At 37.3% G+C, this 22270-nt stretch overlaps 1 protein-coding gene across 8 annotated transcripts in view; it reads right to left on the bottom strand.

Moving 5' to 3' along the window:
- The window catches only part of LOC106177103 (inositol 1,4,5-trisphosphate receptor), a 71952-nt gene that overhangs the window by 41624 nt on the left and 8058 nt on the right, over positions 1–22270 (bottom strand). For 7 of the 8 annotated variants that reach the window (XM_087014415.1, XM_087014417.1, XM_087014418.1 and 4 more), the window contains exons 4-23: positions 20528–20649; positions 17176–17262; positions 13958–14116; positions 13426–13608; positions 12527–12673; positions 12036–12131; positions 10719–10879; positions 10447–10546; positions 10008–10168; positions 9684–9828; positions 9288–9446; positions 8835–9007; positions 8292–8411; positions 7455–7652; positions 7102–7197; positions 6649–6804; positions 4445–4595; positions 3743–3881; positions 3223–3362; positions 733–865 (exon numbers count right to left, since the gene is read on the bottom strand). In XM_087014415.1, coding sequence (XP_086870541.1) covers positions 733–865; positions 3223–3362; positions 3743–3881; positions 4445–4595; positions 6649–6804; positions 7102–7197; positions 7455–7652; positions 8292–8411; positions 8835–9007; positions 9288–9446; positions 9684–9828; positions 10008–10168; positions 10447–10546; positions 10719–10879; positions 12036–12131; positions 12527–12673; positions 13426–13608; positions 13958–14116; positions 17176–17262; positions 20528–20649 — 2826 coding nt within the window. Of the gene's footprint in view, positions 1–732; positions 866–1754; positions 1855–3222; positions 3363–3742; positions 3882–4444; positions 4596–6648; positions 6805–7101; positions 7198–7454; positions 7653–8291; positions 8412–8834; positions 9008–9287; positions 9447–9683; positions 9829–10007; positions 10169–10446; positions 10547–10718; positions 10880–12035; positions 12132–12526; positions 12674–13425; positions 13609–13957; positions 14117–17175; positions 17263–20527; positions 20650–22270 lie in introns of all 8 variants that reach the window. The other variant, XM_087014423.1, reaches the window with a different exon arrangement.

The raw sequence follows: 22270 nt of genomic DNA, 5'->3' as shown, positions 1-22270 counted from the left end.
TCCATGGAGAGTGACCCAATGGAAAGAGAACCCCACCTGAACTCATCTATGGAGAGTGACCCAATGGAAAGAGAACCCCACCTGAACTCATCTATGGAGAGTGACCCAATGGAAAGAGAACCCCACCTGAACTCATCTATGGAGAGTGACCCAATGGAAAGAGAACCCCACCTGAACTCATCTATGGAGAGTGACCCAATGGAAAGAGAACCCCACCTGAACTCATCTATGGAGAGTGACCCAATGGAAAGAGAACCCCACCTGAACTCATCCATGGAAGGCTGACCAAATGGAAAGAGAACCCCACCTGAGCTCATTCATGGAGGGTGACCCAATGGAAAGAGAACCCCACCTGAACTCATCTATGGAGAGTGACCCAATGGAAAGAGAACCCCACCTGAACTCATCTATGGAGAGTGACCCAATGGAAAGAGAACCCCACCTGAACTCATCTATGGAGAGTGACCCAATGGAAAGAGAACCCCACCTGAACTCATCTCACCCATAGGAGGCTGCAAACTTATCTATTACTTTTGGCAGACATGGTTCCAAATTATGTCACCCACACTGATGAGGCTGGCTGCATTCAACTGTGAACATTTTAACTGTTTTCCTGTGTAAATACAACCTCTCACCACTGGGTTAAACAAACTTATACAAACAAGTATTAAGAAATTTATAAAATATATTATATGATTAAGAAACAAGAGCAGAAATAGAAGAGAGACATACAGGATTTCTGTGTCTGCAGGATATACAGATCTCTGTCATCTGAGGCGTGTTCCTGATTCAGTTTCTCAAAGGCCTCTTTGAAGACACTGAGCAGACTAGTTATATAGTAGTCCAGACGGACATTCAAAATAAACTGAAAAAAAGAGGAAACTAACTACAACACCATAATCATACTGCCATCATGTCATGGCAGTAAAGAGTGCAAAGGTTGGAGAGGGATGTGAGAGATAAAAGCAATAATCACTGCAGTTCTGCCTCAATGCACTGGCTTCATGTTACTGTAGTCAGGGCACGGGCAGTAAAATGACCCCAGCAAAGATAGATTTGTGTTCTCAGTGGTGTCTACAGCTTTAGGACCTCTGTTATAGATATATCACATAACAAGTAACAGTTGAACTTTATAGCCAAAACTTAAAACTAAGTTTGCAGGTTTTGGTGAAAATTCTGGGTTTCTCAAATTTTTTGTTATCTGCCAATTTTCTATAAAAACAGGTTCCTTAAGATGCAGAAACCAAAGATTTAAAACTAAATCCAACCATGCAAGTGCACTATTTGCCAGTCACTTCATTTTTCATATATTTCATATAAAATCTTTTTCCAAGGCCTGTTAGAACTGATAAGCTGTTCTATCATACCTTTTCTGTACTGACAGCTAAGAAATCAAAAAAAGTTGGACTTGTTGTTCCTTTCAGAAATTTTATGAGATTCTTTTTTTTTTCAGAAATTATCAGCAAGAATTATTGAAGAATTTATTTACAAAAAATAAAGTGACAAACAACAAAGTCACATTCATAGTGCTAGGATATTGGTAATCAGTTAAAGATCATGTTAGTCAGTTCACACTGCTGCAATGAGGATGCTATGAGACATAGTGAACATATTAGCCCATGCTACATGCAGATAGTTATCCCAGGATTATATGTTAATCTACAGTGCTCAAACCTCTGGTGCTACCACTAATACCACTAGTACCACCTAGAGTGCAACACACAGCAGCAATCACTCTCCAGGTGGTCATTTACCCTCTCCAGTCTTCTCTGTGGCATTGTTCTCATCAAACTCCCGTTTGAAGATGGTCAGAAGACTTGAAATACGATAATCCAGGCGCACGTTCAATATGAACTACAAGGCAAAATCTTCAGGTTATTGGCCTGTGTCTGGCATGCAAGAACATGCTGTTAGATGAAATACAAATGTTGTTGATACAAACCTTCATCTACAGAATAAATATTGTTGTATGTAAAGTGTATGTGTGTATGTGTGTGTGCATCCTTGTGTTGTATGTCAGAACCACACAAGGTTATTATAATTCTGGAGAAATCTGCTGTGTTCTAATTAATCAAAATTATATTTCTATAAAATGAAAGGGAATAATTTTATAACAACGACAGATTTAACTTCAAAACCAATGTTATACCCTACACAGATTCAGACTAAAATCTCTACAGCTACTTTGCTGCTATCTACATTTACATCATAACAATATTACTAACAATATAACAAATGCCTTCCAAATGTATATGTCAATAAACTACTCTATCTACTCAATTATGACAAAAGTGCCATTTACACTGAGAACAGACCCACTCTCTCTCTCTCTCTCTCTCTCTCTCTCTCTCTCTCTCTCTCTGAAGGCCATCTGACTAAGCTATCTTTAGTCTCAATACAGAGCGGAGGCAACCCCTCCCTAGTAACAGCTATCCCATTGCTGGGCATGGAACCCACTGACTTAAGAACTCATTCAGAAGGCCTTCAGAGAAGAAGAATTATACCATGAAGGGTAGACCTATCTTCAGTGCAAATATGACTAAAACCTACACTTCAAAAGTTATGGCTTAAACTGTGACACAGAACATCTTCAGCACATACTCTTAGAAGAATACTCACTTTCTCAGAGTATGAGTTTCTACTTTACATTTTAGCCAAGTTACTTAATTTGTAAAATGATTAAAACAAAATTAAAAGTATATATATATAGAAAAGCAATGCTCACACATATTATACGATTAATTTTAAACAAAACCAATATTAGTAAAAAATTAAATTAAAGAAAAAGGTTTTCTCACACTTTTATGATCTAAAAACATAAAGTTCAACAACAGCAACAAAAGCATGTGATCAAAAATCAAACAAAATCATCAATTAGTGATCAGTGCGCTGAGCAAAACAAGGAGATGCGATGATAAACGAATCTTATGACCTCCATTTCTTGACAGCTTTGTTATCAAGTAGAATACAATGCAGCGCAGCTAGCAAAAGCCATCTCATTGCCTCCCAAATGTAAATATTTTTCATACCACTCAGGCTTCAATGTGGCAATAGTGAACAAAAACATTGTGAATAACATTTAATATTTCATTTTCTCAATTTCCAAGTGAATCATGTTCACATCTGGGGAACTGAATTCCAAATAAAAGAAAGAACACCAACTTGTGTGACTTGTGTGATTGATAATTAACTATAATCTAACTGAGAAGTTCCCACACACACCTGTAGTATTTCTATGATCTTCAGTTTGGTGTCCATCACCATGGTATCCTCCTTCTCCTGCTTCTTAGTCTTAGCTTCTGCCAGCTCTCCACTCTTGGCTATCAAATTGGACACCACTGCACTCATTGAGGTCTTCTTAGCTGGAAAGAAAGATTTACTCCATCTTTTCAATGGGATAAATTGCGAATTTTCCAGCTACTACATTTTTAAGTCATAAGATGTTATAATTAGAATGTTCCTGTTAATTGGTAGCAATAAAATTAAAAAGCAGGCTACTCCATAGTTGTGTTCTATGCAATAAAAGCACCACAAATGCTAAACAGATATATAATTTTTGTGATCATAAAATTATTTATCTGAAACTTTCAAAATTTTTACCAATTGAAAAGATTAATTCATTACAGAATACAAAAATGATAAAGGCTGAAATCAAATGAGACCATACTTCCACTGACTAGAAATTTCATAACACAAGCATGAATAACAATATGGTATTTTCATGCGCCTGAACTAAACTGACCATCAATTGAAGTAATTTTGCTTTCTCCAGTTGTCTCAGGCACAGCGTCCAAAATGGCGAGCAAAGTCTTTGTCAGACGCAGCAAGTCACTGAAGGAGTAGAAGCCAAAGTAGATGAGATGGCGCGCCAAGTTCACCACCTGAAAGAAATTTGGCATTTGTGAATCAAAATAATTGGAAAAGAGATGAAACAGAAACAATATTTTTATTTTGATACATGTTCTTGATAATCACTCTTTCACTTTCTCTCCCTCACTTCCATGTATAATTATTTAACTTAAAACTATTCCTTCAACTCAAATTCTAAACACTGTTATTATTTGAAACCTACTGCTTTCTGCATCAATGCCAAGGTTAAACACAATATAAAGCAGTTCTGGATCAAAACCAAGAATTCAGTAGAAGATTAAGTTAAACCACGGCTAGCACATAGAACAAAAGACTTGGCCATGCTGTATTCGACATACAAGCACGTCATGTACGAGTGCGTTCCACAGTCTGTTGCACTCCTGTTACTCATTAGTGTAGTAGCCAATCAGAGGCCGTGATAAGTTTAAGCCAGATACAACACTCTTTGCCAAGCTGTATGTGAAAATTACTCGTGTATTGTCTCGTCAATGCGGCTTGCCAATACACTCATTATATTTCACGTACAACTCGGCGACTCGTATTGTATCTACCACTTAAAGCTGAGTCCACCTACTTCAAAGGTCAGTTTATTCTGCTCTTTGTCCACAAATGACCAAGAATGGCTGACCACATTACACAGGTAATCCTCCACAAAGGAGATAGTCCCTGCAAACTTGGTTTTCACACTCTCCTTTCCCGTCTCCTGACTTGTGTGGGACTCATAACTAGAGAGGACACATAGCATCATATCATAATTAATAATAAAACATTCAAGAAATATTTCATAATTATTAATAATAAAAAAAAATTATCAAGCTGGCCTACATGAAAGGCTCTCATCATCAAATCATTTTGCTTGATGAACTGGTCCTTCTAAAGACAATATATAACTTACTACCCTGCTTCCTTCACTATTTCATATTTAATTATTATATATATATATATTATATATATAATTATTATACCTACTCCTTTAGTGACATTATTTGTGCACTATGTATATACTATTTTCATTTTAGATGGAGTTTCATAGGGTAAAATATGTTAAAGCGAAATATATAAATATGTACCACAGCATACAAACATACCATGAGCATAATTTTCTGACTTAATTCTTCAAAAAAGTACTAGTAAAACTGGTGCCAGTACATCAACAATGATTTGAATATCCTTTTATAAAATTATTCCATCGAACAAATATTTAACATATTCTTCAAAATGTTTCAATATGTTAGCATTTATTCAATTTTGTATTTGTTTTTTTCTCATGCAAAAACAAAAGGTAGAACATGGAAATTTACATTGTTTCCATTTTTGTAGCATAAAAGACTGAAATTAGATCAGTAATCATAAACAATCCTCTACCATGCACTACACAAAGAAAACCTAAAAGATGGTTAACACTTATACATGCACAAAAAATCCATTTAGCATGAATGTCTTTAACTGTACTCTTTGCTGAACATCACAACTTGCTTTAATCAAAATAAACTGTTACATAAAATCTGTCAAGCACGTCCAAAGACTTGGGAGGCAAATTATTCGCTTAAAAATAAACATTCATGTCTGATACACACTACATAGCATTAACACATCATGTAATGAATACATTGACCAAAACTGTTTTAGTAATGAGTTTAAACAAAAACATCAAAACTCATGATATTGCCCGGCAGTCTATTACTACATAATTTGGTGCCCATTTTGTTCAGTACAAACATTGCAGTTGCGATTCAATTTGAAATGAGCAAAATTCCAAACTTTTTATCACCAGATAAATATCAAATTTTCTTCAGATCTATCATTATAGTTTGAAAAGAGCCAATAATTCACCCCCTTTGCCTTACAGATATAAAAAGAAAAGATTCCATTGACCTCCACTGCCCCAGACACAGCCACTGAGAGCAAGATGGTTTACAGCACTCGACCAACACATGGAAGTTTATAAAACTTACAAACTTCAGTCTTCACATAAACCATCAAATTTATCTCCAAACTGAAAGTGCTCTGTTAGATAAAAACTAAGAACCTGCAAAATTGTGCATTTGACATTCATCACAGCTCCTCCATTGCCCGTGTCTGGGAGGTAAGGGTTTATTTCATAATAACATGGTAAATTCCTACACATTTTCCTAGAAATTATGCATAGTAAATCATTGATTGACAGATCTTATACTGTAGATACAAAAGAATTTAATTGACTACCACTAAAAGTTCACAAAAATTGAAATGGTCTAAATGTTGAAGCAACAAAAAAATATAAAAAGTGGACATAAAGAAACAATCATAGCAGGATTTTAGTACCCTTGAAGAATTCTGAAATTGAACAGGAAAAATACAATTTCTTGAGACTTGAAATATGAACACTAATAAATGTAGTAAAAAGTATTTTTAAATAAGCTAAGAGTTTTAAAAATGTAGCTGTAACTTCATTGTAGCATAAGATCCCAAAAACTGTCTCCCTTTACAAGTAACGACCCCATAGTTAAGGTTAAAATGAATATTTTCAACCTACATATTTACACACATACAATAACCAGTATTAGTATCATAAATACACAAAATTACATTATTTTATATATAAATAACAATTTTCCTAAATGATAATCAATACATTGTTTTCAGCTGTGAAACAACATCTACCAAGGGTTCTAACAAACTCTTACAGTTGGTTTCATTAAAGCAGACCACAACTTTATTATACCATCTTAACACCTCCTCTTCTGAAATCTTATTTAATAATAAAGACAGACCAGATGAGAGGAATGGATCACTTACTCATCAATGGAGATAGCAGTGGGGATCTCCGACCAAAGCCGTGCGTATTTCACTGGGGTCACCTGCTCCTGTGGGTCACGATCAACATGCATGTGCAGCATGAGCCGACAAAACGAAGCACGCAGTTCATAAGGAAGGACTTCATCTGCCATACATCTATTTTGTAAAATAAACACATCAATAGCTACAGCTGCAAGTGCCCTTGTGTTTCATTTGTTTCAGGATTATCTTGAAAATATGATACTAATACTAGAACACAAATACTGTTTGCAAATGCACGTCATCAACAATCACAGAATTTTTCTACCGTGTGACATCTATTTTATTTTAATATATTTTAAATATGTATTCAAAAATCAAATATTAATATGCATGTTTTTAAAAACTTTCTCCATCTTATTGGTATCCAGTGCTGTTTTGAGATCCCCTGAAAGTGCCCCGTGTCCTCCTCACCTTAAAATGAGATCAATGTCCAGCTGTGGTGACAGAATGTTGATGGCCAGGTACTGGCGGTCAAGACACATGTGGGAGAACAGGTCCAACTGATACCTAAGGTCAAAACAAACAGTTATCAGTGTCAGGTCAAGCCACATGTGTGAGATAAAGGCCAAAATGTGAACCCCTAATTTTTGTTACCAATATAAATGGAATCCAACCCAAGCAAGTCAAGTCCCCAATCCATCTTTTCACAAAAATTTCAAAAGACATCCAGCCTTCTTTGAAAATATAGGCCATCTTTTGTGGCCAGTGGCCGTCCACATGATGACTGGAAAGCCTTGCCCACAGTTTGTAGCTGTCCACTTTACCTGTAATAATCTAGAATCTCTCTGTCCTCTTTCAGACTTTCGTGTGCTCCCATGGCCAGCTCTCGGATGCCTTTGTTCTTGTCTTTCCAGAAGAGCACTACCTCTTCTTCCTCCTCTATGGTCACAAATGGCTGGGAGCTGTCAGCATGTTCCTCTGTCTGGATCTCCATCTCCACCTCCACCTGTGTCTTCACCAACCTGGGAGATATAGAGACCATGACATAGACACCATGACATAGACACCATGGCATAGACACCATGACACAGACACCATGACATAGACACCATGACATAGACATCATGATATAGAGACCGTGACATAGACACCGTGACATAGATACCATGGCATAGACGCCATGACATAGACCATGGCATAGACACCATGACATAGACACCATGACATAGAGACCATGACACAGACACCATGACACAGAGACCATGACACAGACACCATGACACAGAGACCATGACACAGACACCATGACATAGACAACAAGACAAAGAGACCATGACATACTATGCTACACAGCAGAGTCATAAGGTGGTTTATTGAGGAAATACCTCCTTTTTTTTAAACTCTTCCTCTGCTTAATCTGAAGTACTTTTACATAACCACACAATGCCAAAGATTTCTCCTGACAGCTGCCCTGGGAAGCAAAACAACCCAAATTGAACTTTGGCATGGGAGTTAACTCTAATACTTAAAGTATGCTTAGTGTGCTAACCTAATATAATGTCACTGAAATTAGGGAAAGAGACAAAATGCCAGAATGATCTATCTACTGAATGTAATTTAGGCTATGGAGTTCACCCCCTTTGTATGATGGCAGCACTCACTTGGTCTGTATGAGGATGTCAGCATTCTTAGGACTGAGCACAGACTTGCAGATCAGTTCCTGCGTCACTGGAATGGCCACATGGTTGGATACACACAGGTCTGCCAGGTAGTCCAGAAACCTGGGGAGAGGAGGAGGAAAAATAATAACAGCCATATCATTAAACACAGCATTAAATCATACTATTGCATTCTGACTTATGGATTTTGTGTAATAAATACATGTCCCCTTTAATAACAGTTTTTTTTCTTTAGTGTTTTTTTTTACCATGGAAAGGCCTTTATATCTTGCTGGTGTTGAATAAAATAATACTGGCCTTAATAAAAGCGAAAACAGTCTGAAAGAAATGTAATGTAATAGACTGTAATTTTCTGCACACAATGCAAACATAACTTGAGCTTGCAGAGTCACATAAAACCTGGAGAATGGCAAAATTATAACAGTAAAGGGTTTGTTTGAAGACATGCAAATACCTTTAATGTCAGTTTAAATGACACATTTGTCTACTGATAAAAAAACATAATTTGACAAATTAACTCCACACCTGCACTCTTTATTTTTCCTGACCAAGTTGACAAAAGTCTCAATTTCGGACCCTGTGATGTGTTTCTCCAGTAACTTCCTGTTGTTGTGAAGGAGTGCAGTAATAGTATCCTCTGCTAGGACACCATAGCCTATCTGCTTCTGCATGAATGGAAACTGCTTGGCAATGTACTCCTAAGGGAATTGATAAATAACTATGTCAATGGTAGACAGTAATAGATTAAAAAATGTTTTCATTGTAGACAAACAAGTTTCAAAGTGATTTACCCACTGTTCTAATATCACCAGTCTGAATGTTTTATGTTGTTAACAGAACTGTTCATAAAATAAAATGCTACTGTGACCACCAATTAAATTTTGAACATAACTGTGTCCATATCAACTTCTTAAATGGATATATAACAACAGGAACATCCTGTGTCCTTATATCATCACACCATGTTTGATATTAGACCTGATTTTTCCTGTAACTCTGCTGGGAAAGTTTGAGGATCCTGTAGCAGAGACAGCAGATGTGGCGGAAAGGAGCATGCCGTTTGTCTGCCAGCTCCTCCATCTTCAACAAGGGGCCTTCACTGCCCTCTATAAATGGAGCTTGAAGGATCTTGAACACCTACGCATATGACAAAGAGAAGAGTCAAAATGTCTACCTGATAATATTTTCATAGCTCTTGTATGACACTGCATAATAATATAAGATTAACATTCTTTCATATCATCATTAAAAATAACTTTAAAATATCATTACTTGAAGAATTTTTAACATCTCATTCAACTCACTTAAAAATGAATAAGTATAGTTCTTTCTTTCTTTCTTCATGATAAATCCTTTGAAAAAGTAACCAATCACCTGTTTGAGAATATTCTGCTCTCTGAGCAGCTTCTGTCTCTCTCTATCGGGGACAATAAAGTCGTATTCCAGGGGGTCCCCTCCAGTGGTGTTCTCTTGATAGGCCACAAAGAAGATCAGGTCATGGAGGAGCTGGGTCACGCATCTGAGAAATGGAAGAAATCAGAAGTCTTATGAGACTGGCTGCACTGGCTCTCTAAGTTCTCACTAAATAATAATACAGAAAGGTACATGTTACTAGCAAATACATACACAACACAAAAATATATTTTCTTTATATCACACCACCAGTCATAAGTTTCCACTGCCTGGCCTATCTATTACCTCCTCTCAGTCTGTGTGATGGAGCTCTTCTCCAGCTTGGATGCAATACTGGACAGCACCCTGCTGGCGTCATTAGCAAAGTCTAGGTCCCTGACCTCTGCCGCAGACACAGGAACAATGGCAAATGCTTCCTTGTCTTCCTTTACTGCAGCACAACCCACCTGGACAACACATGGAACAGAAACTCAGTAGAAAGGATGAAATAGATTTCTTACTGCAGCTATTTTTACTTGTTAACTGATTGCAGAAACGTTTAACATGCTCCACTTCTTGCTGTAACCTAGCTCCATAAGGAATCAGGTAGCTGAAAGATATTGTGTAGTGTAGTCATGGCAACCAACAGACCAATATTTTAGTATTAAGACTGATTTAACATGGGGCATGCTGCTGACCCAATTAGGCAGTGCAGGATGATCCCTGCTGTTCTTCCTGATCTCACCTTGTTCATGATGGGTCTGTCTTCATCCACATCAATGGGAATAGAAGTACTGTGGACCCATGTGTTGGTGCACAGGTGACGCAGACGGACAAATGATGACCTAGTTTTAGGAAAAACAAATAAGCTTTAGTAAAGGCAAAATAACATGGCACAGTAATGATGGATACTAGCAATAGGTGAAAAATATTATCATCACCATCATTAACTTAATTTAGCATTATTATTATTATTATTATTATTATTATTATTATTATTATTATTATTATTATTACCTGGGTACCAGTGAGTCTCCTCTGGTCATTGTGGTGGGGTCCAGTTCAAAGATGGAAGCAATGTCATGTCCATGAGGCACAGAGACCAGTGTATACACAGGAGTGCTGGGACCACCACGCAGCTTGTTACGCATGGGGTCAGGGGTCGGATCATTGTCCACCTGAAAGACATAAGGCTCTAGTAAATTCTTAGTGTCACTGTATTATTACAGCAGGCTATATGAAGCAAGCCAGCTACAAAGATTATTCTAACATATCTATCTAATACCCAATGAGAGGGAAAAATACCGTGCCTTAATTTGGTCTTACCTCAGCAGCTAGGTACTGTTCAGTTGCTAGGTGTTTGAACCTACATGTGGTCTTACCTCAGCAGCTAGGTACTGTTCAGTTGCTAGGTGTTTGAACCTACACATGGTCTTACCTCAGCAGCCAGGTACTGTTCAGTTGCTAGGTGTTTGAACCTACATGTGGTCTTACCTCAGCAGCCAGGTACTGTCCAATTGCTAGGTGTTTGAACCTACACATGGTCTTACCTCAGCTGCCAGGTACTGTTCAGTTGCTAGGTGTTTGAACCTACACTTGGTCTTACCTCAGCTGCCAGGTACTGTCCAGTTGCTAGGTGTTTGAACCTACACATGGTCTTACCTCAGCTGCCAGGTACTGTTCAGTTGCTAGGTGTTTGAACCTACACTTGGTCTTACCTCAGCAGCCAGGTACTGTTCAGTTGCTAGGTGTTTGAACCTACATGTGGTCTTACCTCAGCAGCCAGGTACTGTCCAATTGCTAGGTGTTTGAACCTACACATGGTCTTACCTCAGCAGCTAGGTACTGTCCAGTTGCTAGGTGTTTGAACCTACACTTGGTCTTACCTCAGCAGCCAGGTACTGTCCAGTTGCTAGGTGTTTGAACCTACATGTGGTCTTACCTCAGCTGCCAGGTACTGTCCAGTTGCTAGGTGTTTGAACCTACATGTGGTCTTACCTCAGCAGCCAGGTACTGTCCAGTTGCTAGGTGTTTGAACCTACACGTGGTCTTACCTCAGCAGCCAGGTACTGTCCAGTTGCTAGGTGTTTGAACTTACATGTGGTCTTACCTCAGTAGCTAAGTACTGTCCAGTTGCTAGGTGTTTGAACCTACATGTGGTCTTAACTCAGCAGCCAGGTACTGTCCAGTTGCTAGGTGTTTGAACCTACACATGGTCTTACCTCAGCAGCCAGGTACTGTCCAGTTGCTAGGTGTTTGAACCTACATGTGGTCTTAACTCAGCAGCCAGGTACTGTCCAGTTGCTAGGTGTTTGAACCTACACGTGGTCTTACCTCAGCAGCCAGGTACTGTCCAGTTGCTAGGTGTTTGAACCTAAACAGGCTGTTCCAATGGCCAGCACCCCCTCTGCATGGATCATGTTGAACAACCTGGACAACATAAACCAGTTTTGAGCTGAGAATTCACGCATGAAAGAGACAGTTCACACATCTATTAGGTTCAAATTTTAAAGCTGCTATAAAAGTATATTAATAAGGATTCTCTAACAAAACTGAATCATTTATAGCTCATTAGTCAAAAATTTTAATAATAATTTTTTTTCATACCCAATGAACAGTTATTTGAAAAGAGTTTACAAGCAGTTTACAACGTAATTTTTATTGCTGACAAAATCTGCCCTTTCTAATGACTAGGAGGGAATCTCTGGCAAGAAGAAAGTATCTGTGAGGGAGGAGGGGATATCTCCAGTTCCCACAGTTATCCCAGGTCAAAGTAATCCTTACCTCCACTTCCCACAGTTATCATAGGTTACCCTGACCCTTACCTCCACTTCCCACAGTGCCTTAGAACTAGTGGCAGCAGTGGCAGATGTTCTCCCTGTTGTCCTGAGGAACACATACTGTTTCTTCTTGTACTCATCACAGGTAAGAAACTTCTCCTGTTCAGCATGGAACAGACGCACCACATCCCCCTGGAAGTAGAGTAGTACATGTAAAACATAGCCTTGCCTTGTGCCAAAATCACAAACTGTTCATAAACTGTTTCTTAAGTTCTAATATATGACAAAATCTGGTCTTGCTTCTTCCTGTTCATAAAATGCTTTTTAAACTGTGCATAAAGAGAACTAGCTCCCAATTACTTAACCAGCACATCTTCCTGGTTCATCCTATAGTCCATGAAGAGGACTAGCTCTCAATACTTACCCTTTTCAGCACATCTTCCTGGTTCATCCTATAGTCCATGAAGAGGACTAGCTCTCCATACTTACCCCTTTCAGCACATCTTCCTGGTTCATCCTATAGTCCATGAAGAGGACTAGCTCTCCATACTTACCCTTTTCAGCACATCTTTCTGGTTCATCCTATAGTCCATGAAGAGGACTAGCTCTCCATACTTACCCTTTTCAGCACATCTTCCTGGTTCATCCTATAGTCCATGAAAAGGACTAGCTCTCCATACTTACCCTTTTCAGCACATCTTTCTGGTTCATCCTACAGTCCATGAAGAGGACTAGCTCTCCATACTTACCCTTTTCAGCACATCTCCCTGGTTCATCCTATAGTCCATGAAAAGGACTAGCTCTCCATACTTACCCTTTTCAGCACATCTTTCTGGTTCATCCTATAGTCCATGAAGAGGACTAGCTCTCCATACTTACCCTTTTCAGCACATCTTCCTGGTTCATCCTATAGTCCATGAAGAGGACTAGCTCTCCATACTTACCCCTTTCAGCACATCTTCCTGGTTCTCCCTATAGTCCATGAAGAGGACAATCTTCCAGCTGGTGTTACAGTTGACAGAGTTGACCTCCTTACAGCCAGGGTTGTCAGGCAGGTCATAGTTACTGGCATGCAGGGGTTGGCCGGCATTCACTGGGTTCAGGACCACCTTGTCTCCCACTACAACCTGAATAAAACATAGCAGAAATTTTACAAATGTGAAGAAATAACTACTGTGTATTTTAATTCAATCTCATTCTCTTAATTTACCCTTGGAAAATCTAAAGAACATTTTGTATCTATTCTACACTGTAAATAAATATTATTTATCATTATTATAATAAAAGTTTGCTACATTTACATTCCCAGTCAATATTTCCTGGAATTTCCATTTGAATTTGGAACAATGCAGTTATCATATTTTAACAATATAATTGTTAAATATATAAAAGTATCCATTTATTTTTTAAAAGAAGTCAAAACTATTCATTGTTCCATTAATATTTCAACACCAATATCTCCATCCTATTACACACATTGTCTCCTGACGAACGGAGTTTGTAGAAGGGAACTATATAAAACCAAGATCCCTCATTTCCTGAGTTGTCCAGTGTGACCCTCATGGCATTCTTCTCCAGTAACGCAGGCAGACGCTTGTTCACTGTCAGGTACTTGTTGCTTTTAAGGTGGAGCAACTGAAGAGGTTAATATATGACATTCATACACGTGTTTAAAGTGATCCAAACAGTTTCTTGCCAGAAATAGAAATATCATTTTCATCAAATTATCTCATTGAGTTAGACAGTTCTATGTCACTGGTATTACAAGTGTTCAAACATTTCTTAATATGTTCTGCACAGTCACAAAGATCTATCATCTTACCCAATCAGAAAGAAAAACAAGGCAGCAAAGCTGTCAAATGTACAGACAAAAAGCAGGAAATAACAAAATAGGCTACTGTCAATTCTGATGTAAAAGTACATTATGTTAAACTGAAAATTCAACATCAAATTTTAATTATGCTCAACAGGTAATACCAATGTAAGTAAAATGTGTAACAAGCATAAGGCTTCAGGCCCATGGGAGTTCAAGTTCACACTTTGAAAATGTAAAACTTCCAAAAAAAAAAGTCAATTAGACTGCTTTTCCAACTCGAGCTGCATTTTAGTCCTGTGTTTCTTTTTTAAAAGTTTGACAATCATAAGTAATATGGTTTTCCCATGATGGTCATCATGGCAGCAATACCCAATATTGTGTTTTATTCTATTTTGATGCAATATTTCATAATGCTTAACAGCATAAAGAACATCAGTTTTTAATAATTAAATATACGTATTGTGGATTTTCAGAAAATGTGACTAGCATGGGTCTTCAAGCCCAAGGTGGTTCTAAGTCACACCTTGAAATTGCCAATATGTGAAAAATTAAATTTTCACAAAAAACTGATTAACTGCCAGAAAAATTTACCAAATAGACTGCACTGCCTAATGAAACTGTATTTTAGTCCCATGTTTCTTTCCTGTAAGTTTGAGAACAGTAAGTGACATAGTTTTCTTTAAATGGTCATTAAGGGAGCAGTGTCCAAAATAGGGGTTTCTTCAAATTTTGATGCAATATTACATAATGTTTAACAGGATAATAACCATCAATTTTTAATAATAAAATATTAGTATCATGGATATTCAGAAAATGTGACTAGCAAAGGTCTTCAGGCCCATGGAACTTCAAAGTCACAACTTGAAAATGCCAAAATGTAGACAAGACAGTACTGTCCTGAAATGCATTTTTTTCCATTTTTAACAATTTTTTAACATATAACAAAATTAACACTTTACTGCCATTTTTATATGATCAACTAAGAAAATTGATGAGATGGGAAAAATATCAATAGAACAGTGTTTAATGTCCAATTTCCTCCATTCTGAGTTTCTGAACATAGTGAATGAATGAATGAATCTGACAAACTGCAATGATAAGAGTTTATTTCCATTTTTGAAACTCTATTATACAATACATGATAACAAGCTTACCATCATTTTTACATAATCAACTAACAATGTTGTAAAGATGCAGGAAATGTTAAACAAAGACTTTTACGTATCTTATTAGTTAAATGATGAGACTGTTAACATGCCTAAGAATTGAATCAAGAGGAAATGTGAAACAAGACAGTACTGTTATGAAATGCGTTTATTTCCATTTTTAACACTTTTTTAACATAAAACAAAATTAACAGTTTACTGCCATTTTTATATGTTCAACTAAGAAAGTTGATGAGATGTGAAAAATATCAATAGAACAGTGTCAAATGTCCAATTTCCTCCATTCTGAGTTTCTGAACATAATGAATGATTGAATCTTACAAACTGCAATAATATGAGTTTATTTCCATTTTTGACACTTTATTACACAATACATGATAACAAGTTTACCATCATTTTTACATAATCAACTAACAATGTTGTAAAGATGCAGGAAATGTCAAGCAAACACTTTAACGTATCTTATTAATTAAATAATGAGACTGTTAACATGCCTAAGAATTGAATCAAGAAGAAATGTGAAAAAACAGCATAACTTATAAAATAATGGCCCGATTATGCTGATTTTCGAACTTGACCTGCGTTTTAGTAAGATTGATTACTCCTGTGAGTTTCATGACAACAGGCCTATCAGTTTTCTTTGAAATGTGTTAACAGTGTTGCATATATGCTGAAAAGTGAAAAAACAGCATAACTACTAAAATGGTGGCCCGATCATGCCGATTTTCGAACTTGACCTGCGTTTTAGTAAGATTGATTACTCCTGTGAGTTTCATGACAACAGGCTTATCAGTTTTCTTTGAAATGTGTTAACAGTGTTGCATATATGCTGAAAAGTGAAAAAACGGCATAACTACTAAAATGGTGGCCCGATCATGCTGATTTTCGAACTTGACCTGCGTTTAAGTAAGATTGATTACTCCTGTGAGTTTCATGACAACAGGCCTATCGGTTTTCTTTGAAATGTGTTAACAGTGTTGCATATATGCTGAAAAGTGAAAAAACAGCATAAATTCTACAATAATGGCCCGATCATGCTGATTTTCGAACTTGACCTGCGTTTTATGAATATTCATCAGCTCTGTAAATATAAAGCCAAAAAGTAAAACTGTCTTCCACTTATGGTGTTAACGCTGAAAGTGCACGGCGACGGCGACATCGACGGCGACATGAACGGCGACATGAACGGCGACGGCGACGACAGACGCAGGTGATGGCAATATGTACAGACACATCTGTGTCTGTACATAAAAAACAGTAAAAACACCTATTACTTGCTCAACAAAGGAATTGGTCGAAATATAAAAAGAAAACAATTGCATAAGGAGAATAGATGTAACGGAAACAATTGTATAAAGAGAACTGCCACATGATCATCAATTTTGACGCTGCCCACTCACATGATAGGCAGCCACATGAGGTCAATTATTTTAGTGACTCCATGAGCTAGATATGTAATCAATAAGTTGTCATTGTGTCTTAATTACTTTCAATTATCTTTACATTGTGATAATGTAACAAAGATGTTATAGGTTTTGTGTTTCAGTCAGTAGTTGGCTAAGTTTCAACCTAAAGCTGGGATAACTGACTGAGGTCATTTTATTCCAGCTTGGGGTTAAACCTAGCCAATAGCAGACCTCAGCCACAGTCAATAATTGTATAAAGATGTCATAGAGGAGAACACCACCCCCTGCACAAGACTGGGGGCTCACCTGTACAACACTGCCATACTGAGCAATGTTGCCCAACAGTTTCTTGTTTTCAATTTCATTCTGTTTTTTCTCCAATTCTGCTGCATGCTGAAAAATTGAGTAAAAACATGCATCAACATTATATGCTGTGAAGTACAAATATCATCTTATTTTGACATTTAGAATAAGTCTTTGAGCCAATACTGAACTGAAAAAAGAGTTGTTTTAATTGCCAGAATCTGATATGTTAAACATTATGCTGAACCAATTAATTCTCACTGTAAGAAGTAAGTATACTTGCAAACTGTACAGGAGATAAAACAAACATCACATATCAGCAGAAATGTTCAATGCCAGCTGAAGTGAAATTGGCAAGCCAATAAAACCATCTTTTTCCTTGTAGTAAGCAGAGGCCACACTCAGAACGAGACTGCGTGAGACTAGAAATGCTTATTGATGTCATCTCAGAAACTGAGCAAAGTTCTCTCTATAATCTATTTTTGTCTGAACACACCTACAGAGTGCACTGATATGTGTTCAACACTGTTCTTGTCTGAACACACCTACAGAAGGCACTGATATGTGTTCCACACTGTTCCTGTCTGAACACACCTACAGAATGCACTGATGTGTTCCACACTGTTCCTGTCTGAACACACCTACAGAATGCACTGATATGTGTTCAACACTGATCTTGTGTGAACACACCTACAGAATGCACTGATATGTGTTCAACACTGTTCCTGTCTGAACACACCTACAGAATGCACTAATATGTGTTCAACACTGTTCTTGTCTGAACACACCTACAGAATGCACTGATATGTGTTCCACACTCTTCCTGTCTGAACACACCTACAGAATGCACTGATATGTGTTCCACACTCTTCCTGTCTGATCACACCTACAGAATACACTGATATGTGTTCCACACTCTTCCTGTCTGAACACACCTACAGAATGCACTGATATGTGTTCCACACTCTTCCTGTCTGAACACACCTACAGAATGCACTGATATGTGTTCAACACTGTTCCTGTCTGATCACACCTACAGAATACACTGATATGTGTTCCACACTGTTCTTGTCTGAACACACCTACTAATTGCTCTAATGTGTTCTGCAGTGTTCTTGTCTGAACACACCTACTTAATGCAGTGTGTGGGTGTTTTTCATGTCTTCTCTATTAGCGGGTAAGTAGACCATTAAAGTGGCATATCAGCAGGAAAGAGGAAATATATCTTTCTTGTCTGAATTAAATCATTGATGGAAATAACTTTTTTGGATGTTAGATTCCAGGATAATTTTTAATAGCTTAAAAGAAGCTGCTGGCAACTAAGTATGACATTAGTAACTTAAGTTAATTAGTGCAGGTACAGAAACTGAAACTGTACAGAGTTTTTTCAATGGTGAAGAAAGCAGTATCACTATGATTTTTAATCCAAGTTGAACCCTCCAATTATTTTTCATGCAGGGAAATTTTACTCAGAATTGTCACTAGTGACTATATTTGGCTAATAACTTAATATAACTCATATGTGACTGTGTAATTGTGTGACTGACATATCTGACTAACCTTCACTGTATATCTTAATTAACCAACATAAAAATGCTCTCTCTCTCTCTCTTTTCTTTCTCTCTCAAACTTAAACCAAATATCATCTCTGGCGCACAGCATGCTGCAGTAAACAGAGAAGTGAAAACACATTCAACTGAACTGTGAACAAAGATATCATGCAATTTTATGGAAGAGGGATGTCTGGCTTAATGACGAACAGATCTAAATAGCTGCACATTTCACCAGTGGCACGAAAAGATGGCAAACAGTGCTTATTTATTAGGAATAGACAGAATATGTAGAAAAAAAACCCCAGACAATCATCAGATAGACCATTCATACAAACACTATGTAGTAGGAATAACACAAGATCCCACATCATTTTACCTAACAGTTAATATGACTATCAAAGTTTCCTTTGTTTAATAAGTCATGGCCATCTTAACCAGAATTAGCATATGAGCATAATACACCCACAGGTACACAATGCATTCTTGGCAAGAAAATGGAAAACAGAGACGTCATGTAACCGTTTCCATGGCAACCCCATGATGGACATCTGTGGCCAGGGTGGCCAGCTAGGTAGATACCATCCAAATATATACGGGTACTGCTCATCATATAGCCAAGTAAAGGAGCTTTGTAACTGATATTTACAACTTCATTTTCATTACTGGATTAAACTGTTAAAGCCATACTGGTGTGGTCAATATGGAACAGAGATGAAATGTGTGGCAAGACTAGCATATCAATATCCAGGTGATAATTTTACGTTCAGGTGAAAATTGCATCTGCCAGGCGATAAACACAATTTTCACCTAAACACAAAATTATTACCTGGGTATGCATACATTAGTGCACCTTGAATGATGAATCATCTAGAATGGTGATATAATCACAAGATAACTTGGTGATGAAACAAGTCAAATGTTCTGGAAACAGACTGGTTGAACACATCCTATGTGCGTGTGTTATCAGATATTTAGACAGCACAATTCTCATATCATGTGAGGGGCTCATGTTGCTAGGCAACACAAAACTTCTACCTGAAAAAAGCTTGTTACACAGGCAAACAAAGACTGTTTAAGCTGTGTTAATATGAAAGGGAAACTTGTGATTGGAGAAAGATGATAATTCTTACAATCACCACACAAAAATGATAGCAAATGGAGACACTTTGAAAGGCCACAAACAACAAATATTACAAATAATTACATATTCACAGTCATCAATGGGCAATTGCTTAAATCTAAAATTTCAACAGAAAATTTCAGGACATAAACACAGAGTCAGCTGTGAAATAAAAGTGCATATAAAACTAGGCCATCAAGTAATAAGTACCAGCTAAGTGTGACATTGTGTTAGGTGTGACATTGTGTTAGGTCTGAAATTGTGTTAGGTGTAACATTGTGTTAGGTGTGACATTGTGTTCGGTGTGACATTGTGTTCGGTGTGACATTGTGTAAGGTCTGACATTGTGCTAGGTATGACAGTGTGTTAGGTCTGACATTGTGCTAGGTCTGACATTGTTTCAGGTGTGACATTGTGTTAGGAGATACACTGTGTTAAGCGTGACATTGTGTTAACATAGACATCTGGGGCATTGTGTCATATGTGACAGTGTGTTAGGTGTGTTTGATGTGTGACATTTAATCACATCGTCCAATGTAATGTGCAGTCCACAGTGTGATATTGAGAACAGCATGCCAGGTTTATATATATATATATATATATATATATATATATATATATATATATATATATATATATATATATATATATATATATATATAGCAGTTAACTCCTTACTCACATGTAATTTCTTCAGCAGCACAGCGTCAGTGACACTTGTTTGGTGGGAAGTCTGTTTGGAGGCTTTCCAAAACTGTTTCTGTGCAGAGTACCTGTTCATAGGGCAGATACGAAACAGGCAATCTGAAACAGAAAAACAGGCCAACATTATAAGAATCCTAACCAAAAAGGCAATATATGGGTTACTATTGAAGAATCATCAAAGAATCTTAACCAAAAAGGCAATATATGGGATACTATTGAAGAATCATCTAACTGCATGTTAATAAGATAAAACAGAATTATCAAACAGCCATATTCATTTGAAATGAAAGATTTTGTATTTTCCCAGTAAAATAACAAGTAATTAATTGGTCCTTCTTTACCAATAGTTCCAGTGACAAGTAAGGAATCAAGTGCACAATACCAAGCAAGGGAATTGATTTCTACTGAATCCTATGAAGTGAATGATGATAATGTGAGCTGTCTGTAATAAGACCCCCTACGGCTGGAGCAGGTGTGACAGATGCCATTTAATAATAATCTTATTGTACAGTAACTTATCACTTCTTACTTCATTTCATTATACATCAGTCTGACTCTTGGCTAGCTTCTGAAATCTTCATAAGGCTTTATAGCAGACTCGGCTAGCATTTGAAATCTTCATTAAGCTATATAGTAGACTATGCTGGAATTTGAAATCTTCATAATACTTTTCAGAATTCTTTGCTAGCATTTTGTATCTTCACCACAAGCTTCAGATTTTTTTGCCGAAGGAAAAAGTGTTCTTTCTAAAATAATGCTGATAAATCAGTTTTGCCTTATTTTTCTTAATGTCCATAATACTCCTCAGCTAAATAGTTAAAACTATACCAAAAAGTGTATTCCCAGAGATTTTAGATCGATCTATCCCCGTGGGGAGTCTCACTAGATTACTGTCAGATAATCCGGCTTAAATGTCCGTCCCGCCTACTACAAGCTATAAGGGGGTAATTAACTTTAATGCCCGCTCAGCTGACAGCTATTTAGCGTGAACCCCCAGGGAGTTAAATCGATCTAGTTTGGGTCGATCTAATCTATGGGAATGGGGTCTAAGTTTGCTACTAAGGGAGTGTTCAGTGATATTCAGCACTCCTTTGCACCAACAGGTTATTATATTGGTGCCCTTGCCTGTCAATTCCCACAATGATGTTGATTATCCTAACAATTGTCAACTCCACACCATGAATGGTGTCAGGCATAGAATGACTGATTTATGTCACAGCTACAGGATAATAATCTCCTACCCTCTGGGAGATCACATCTTATCCACTGAATATATATGATAACTGCAATGCTTCTTGTTAACAATAACATTATTGAACCTCATTAATTGTTTGACTCCCTTTCCTCTTTACATCTTTATTATGTTTAATATAATACAGCAAATGGGACTTACTAAATGTATTCATTTTAGTGAGTGATTGAAATAGCAAGAAATTCATCAACTGCAAGTCCAACCAATGCCAAGCCAGTAACTTCATTTTAAAAGTACTCTTACCATTAAGCTTAATATGGACAAAGCATCAATCACGAAGTAAAAAACAACCAAATCTTTGTGTGATATTATCTGGTACCCTGATGCTATATTAAGAACCAAAATCCCAAGAAAGCAGCAGGCAGCACTGCTGGGAGCAAGTCTCATCCATCATCTGACAAGAGGTGCACTTTGAAGGAGCAGTCTTGCTAGTAATGGCTGGGAGGATGTTATGACAGATTTACTGAA

Source organism: Lingula anatina, chromosome 6 (genome assembly GCF_051362555.1).
Source record: "Lingula anatina isolate TDL-2025a chromosome 6, LinAna3.0, whole genome shotgun sequence".
In the NCBI taxonomy this organism is placed as follows: Eukaryota; Metazoa; Brachiopoda; class Lingulata; order Lingulida; family Lingulidae; genus Lingula; species Lingula anatina.
This window is presented reverse-complemented; position numbering and strand designations above follow the sequence as displayed.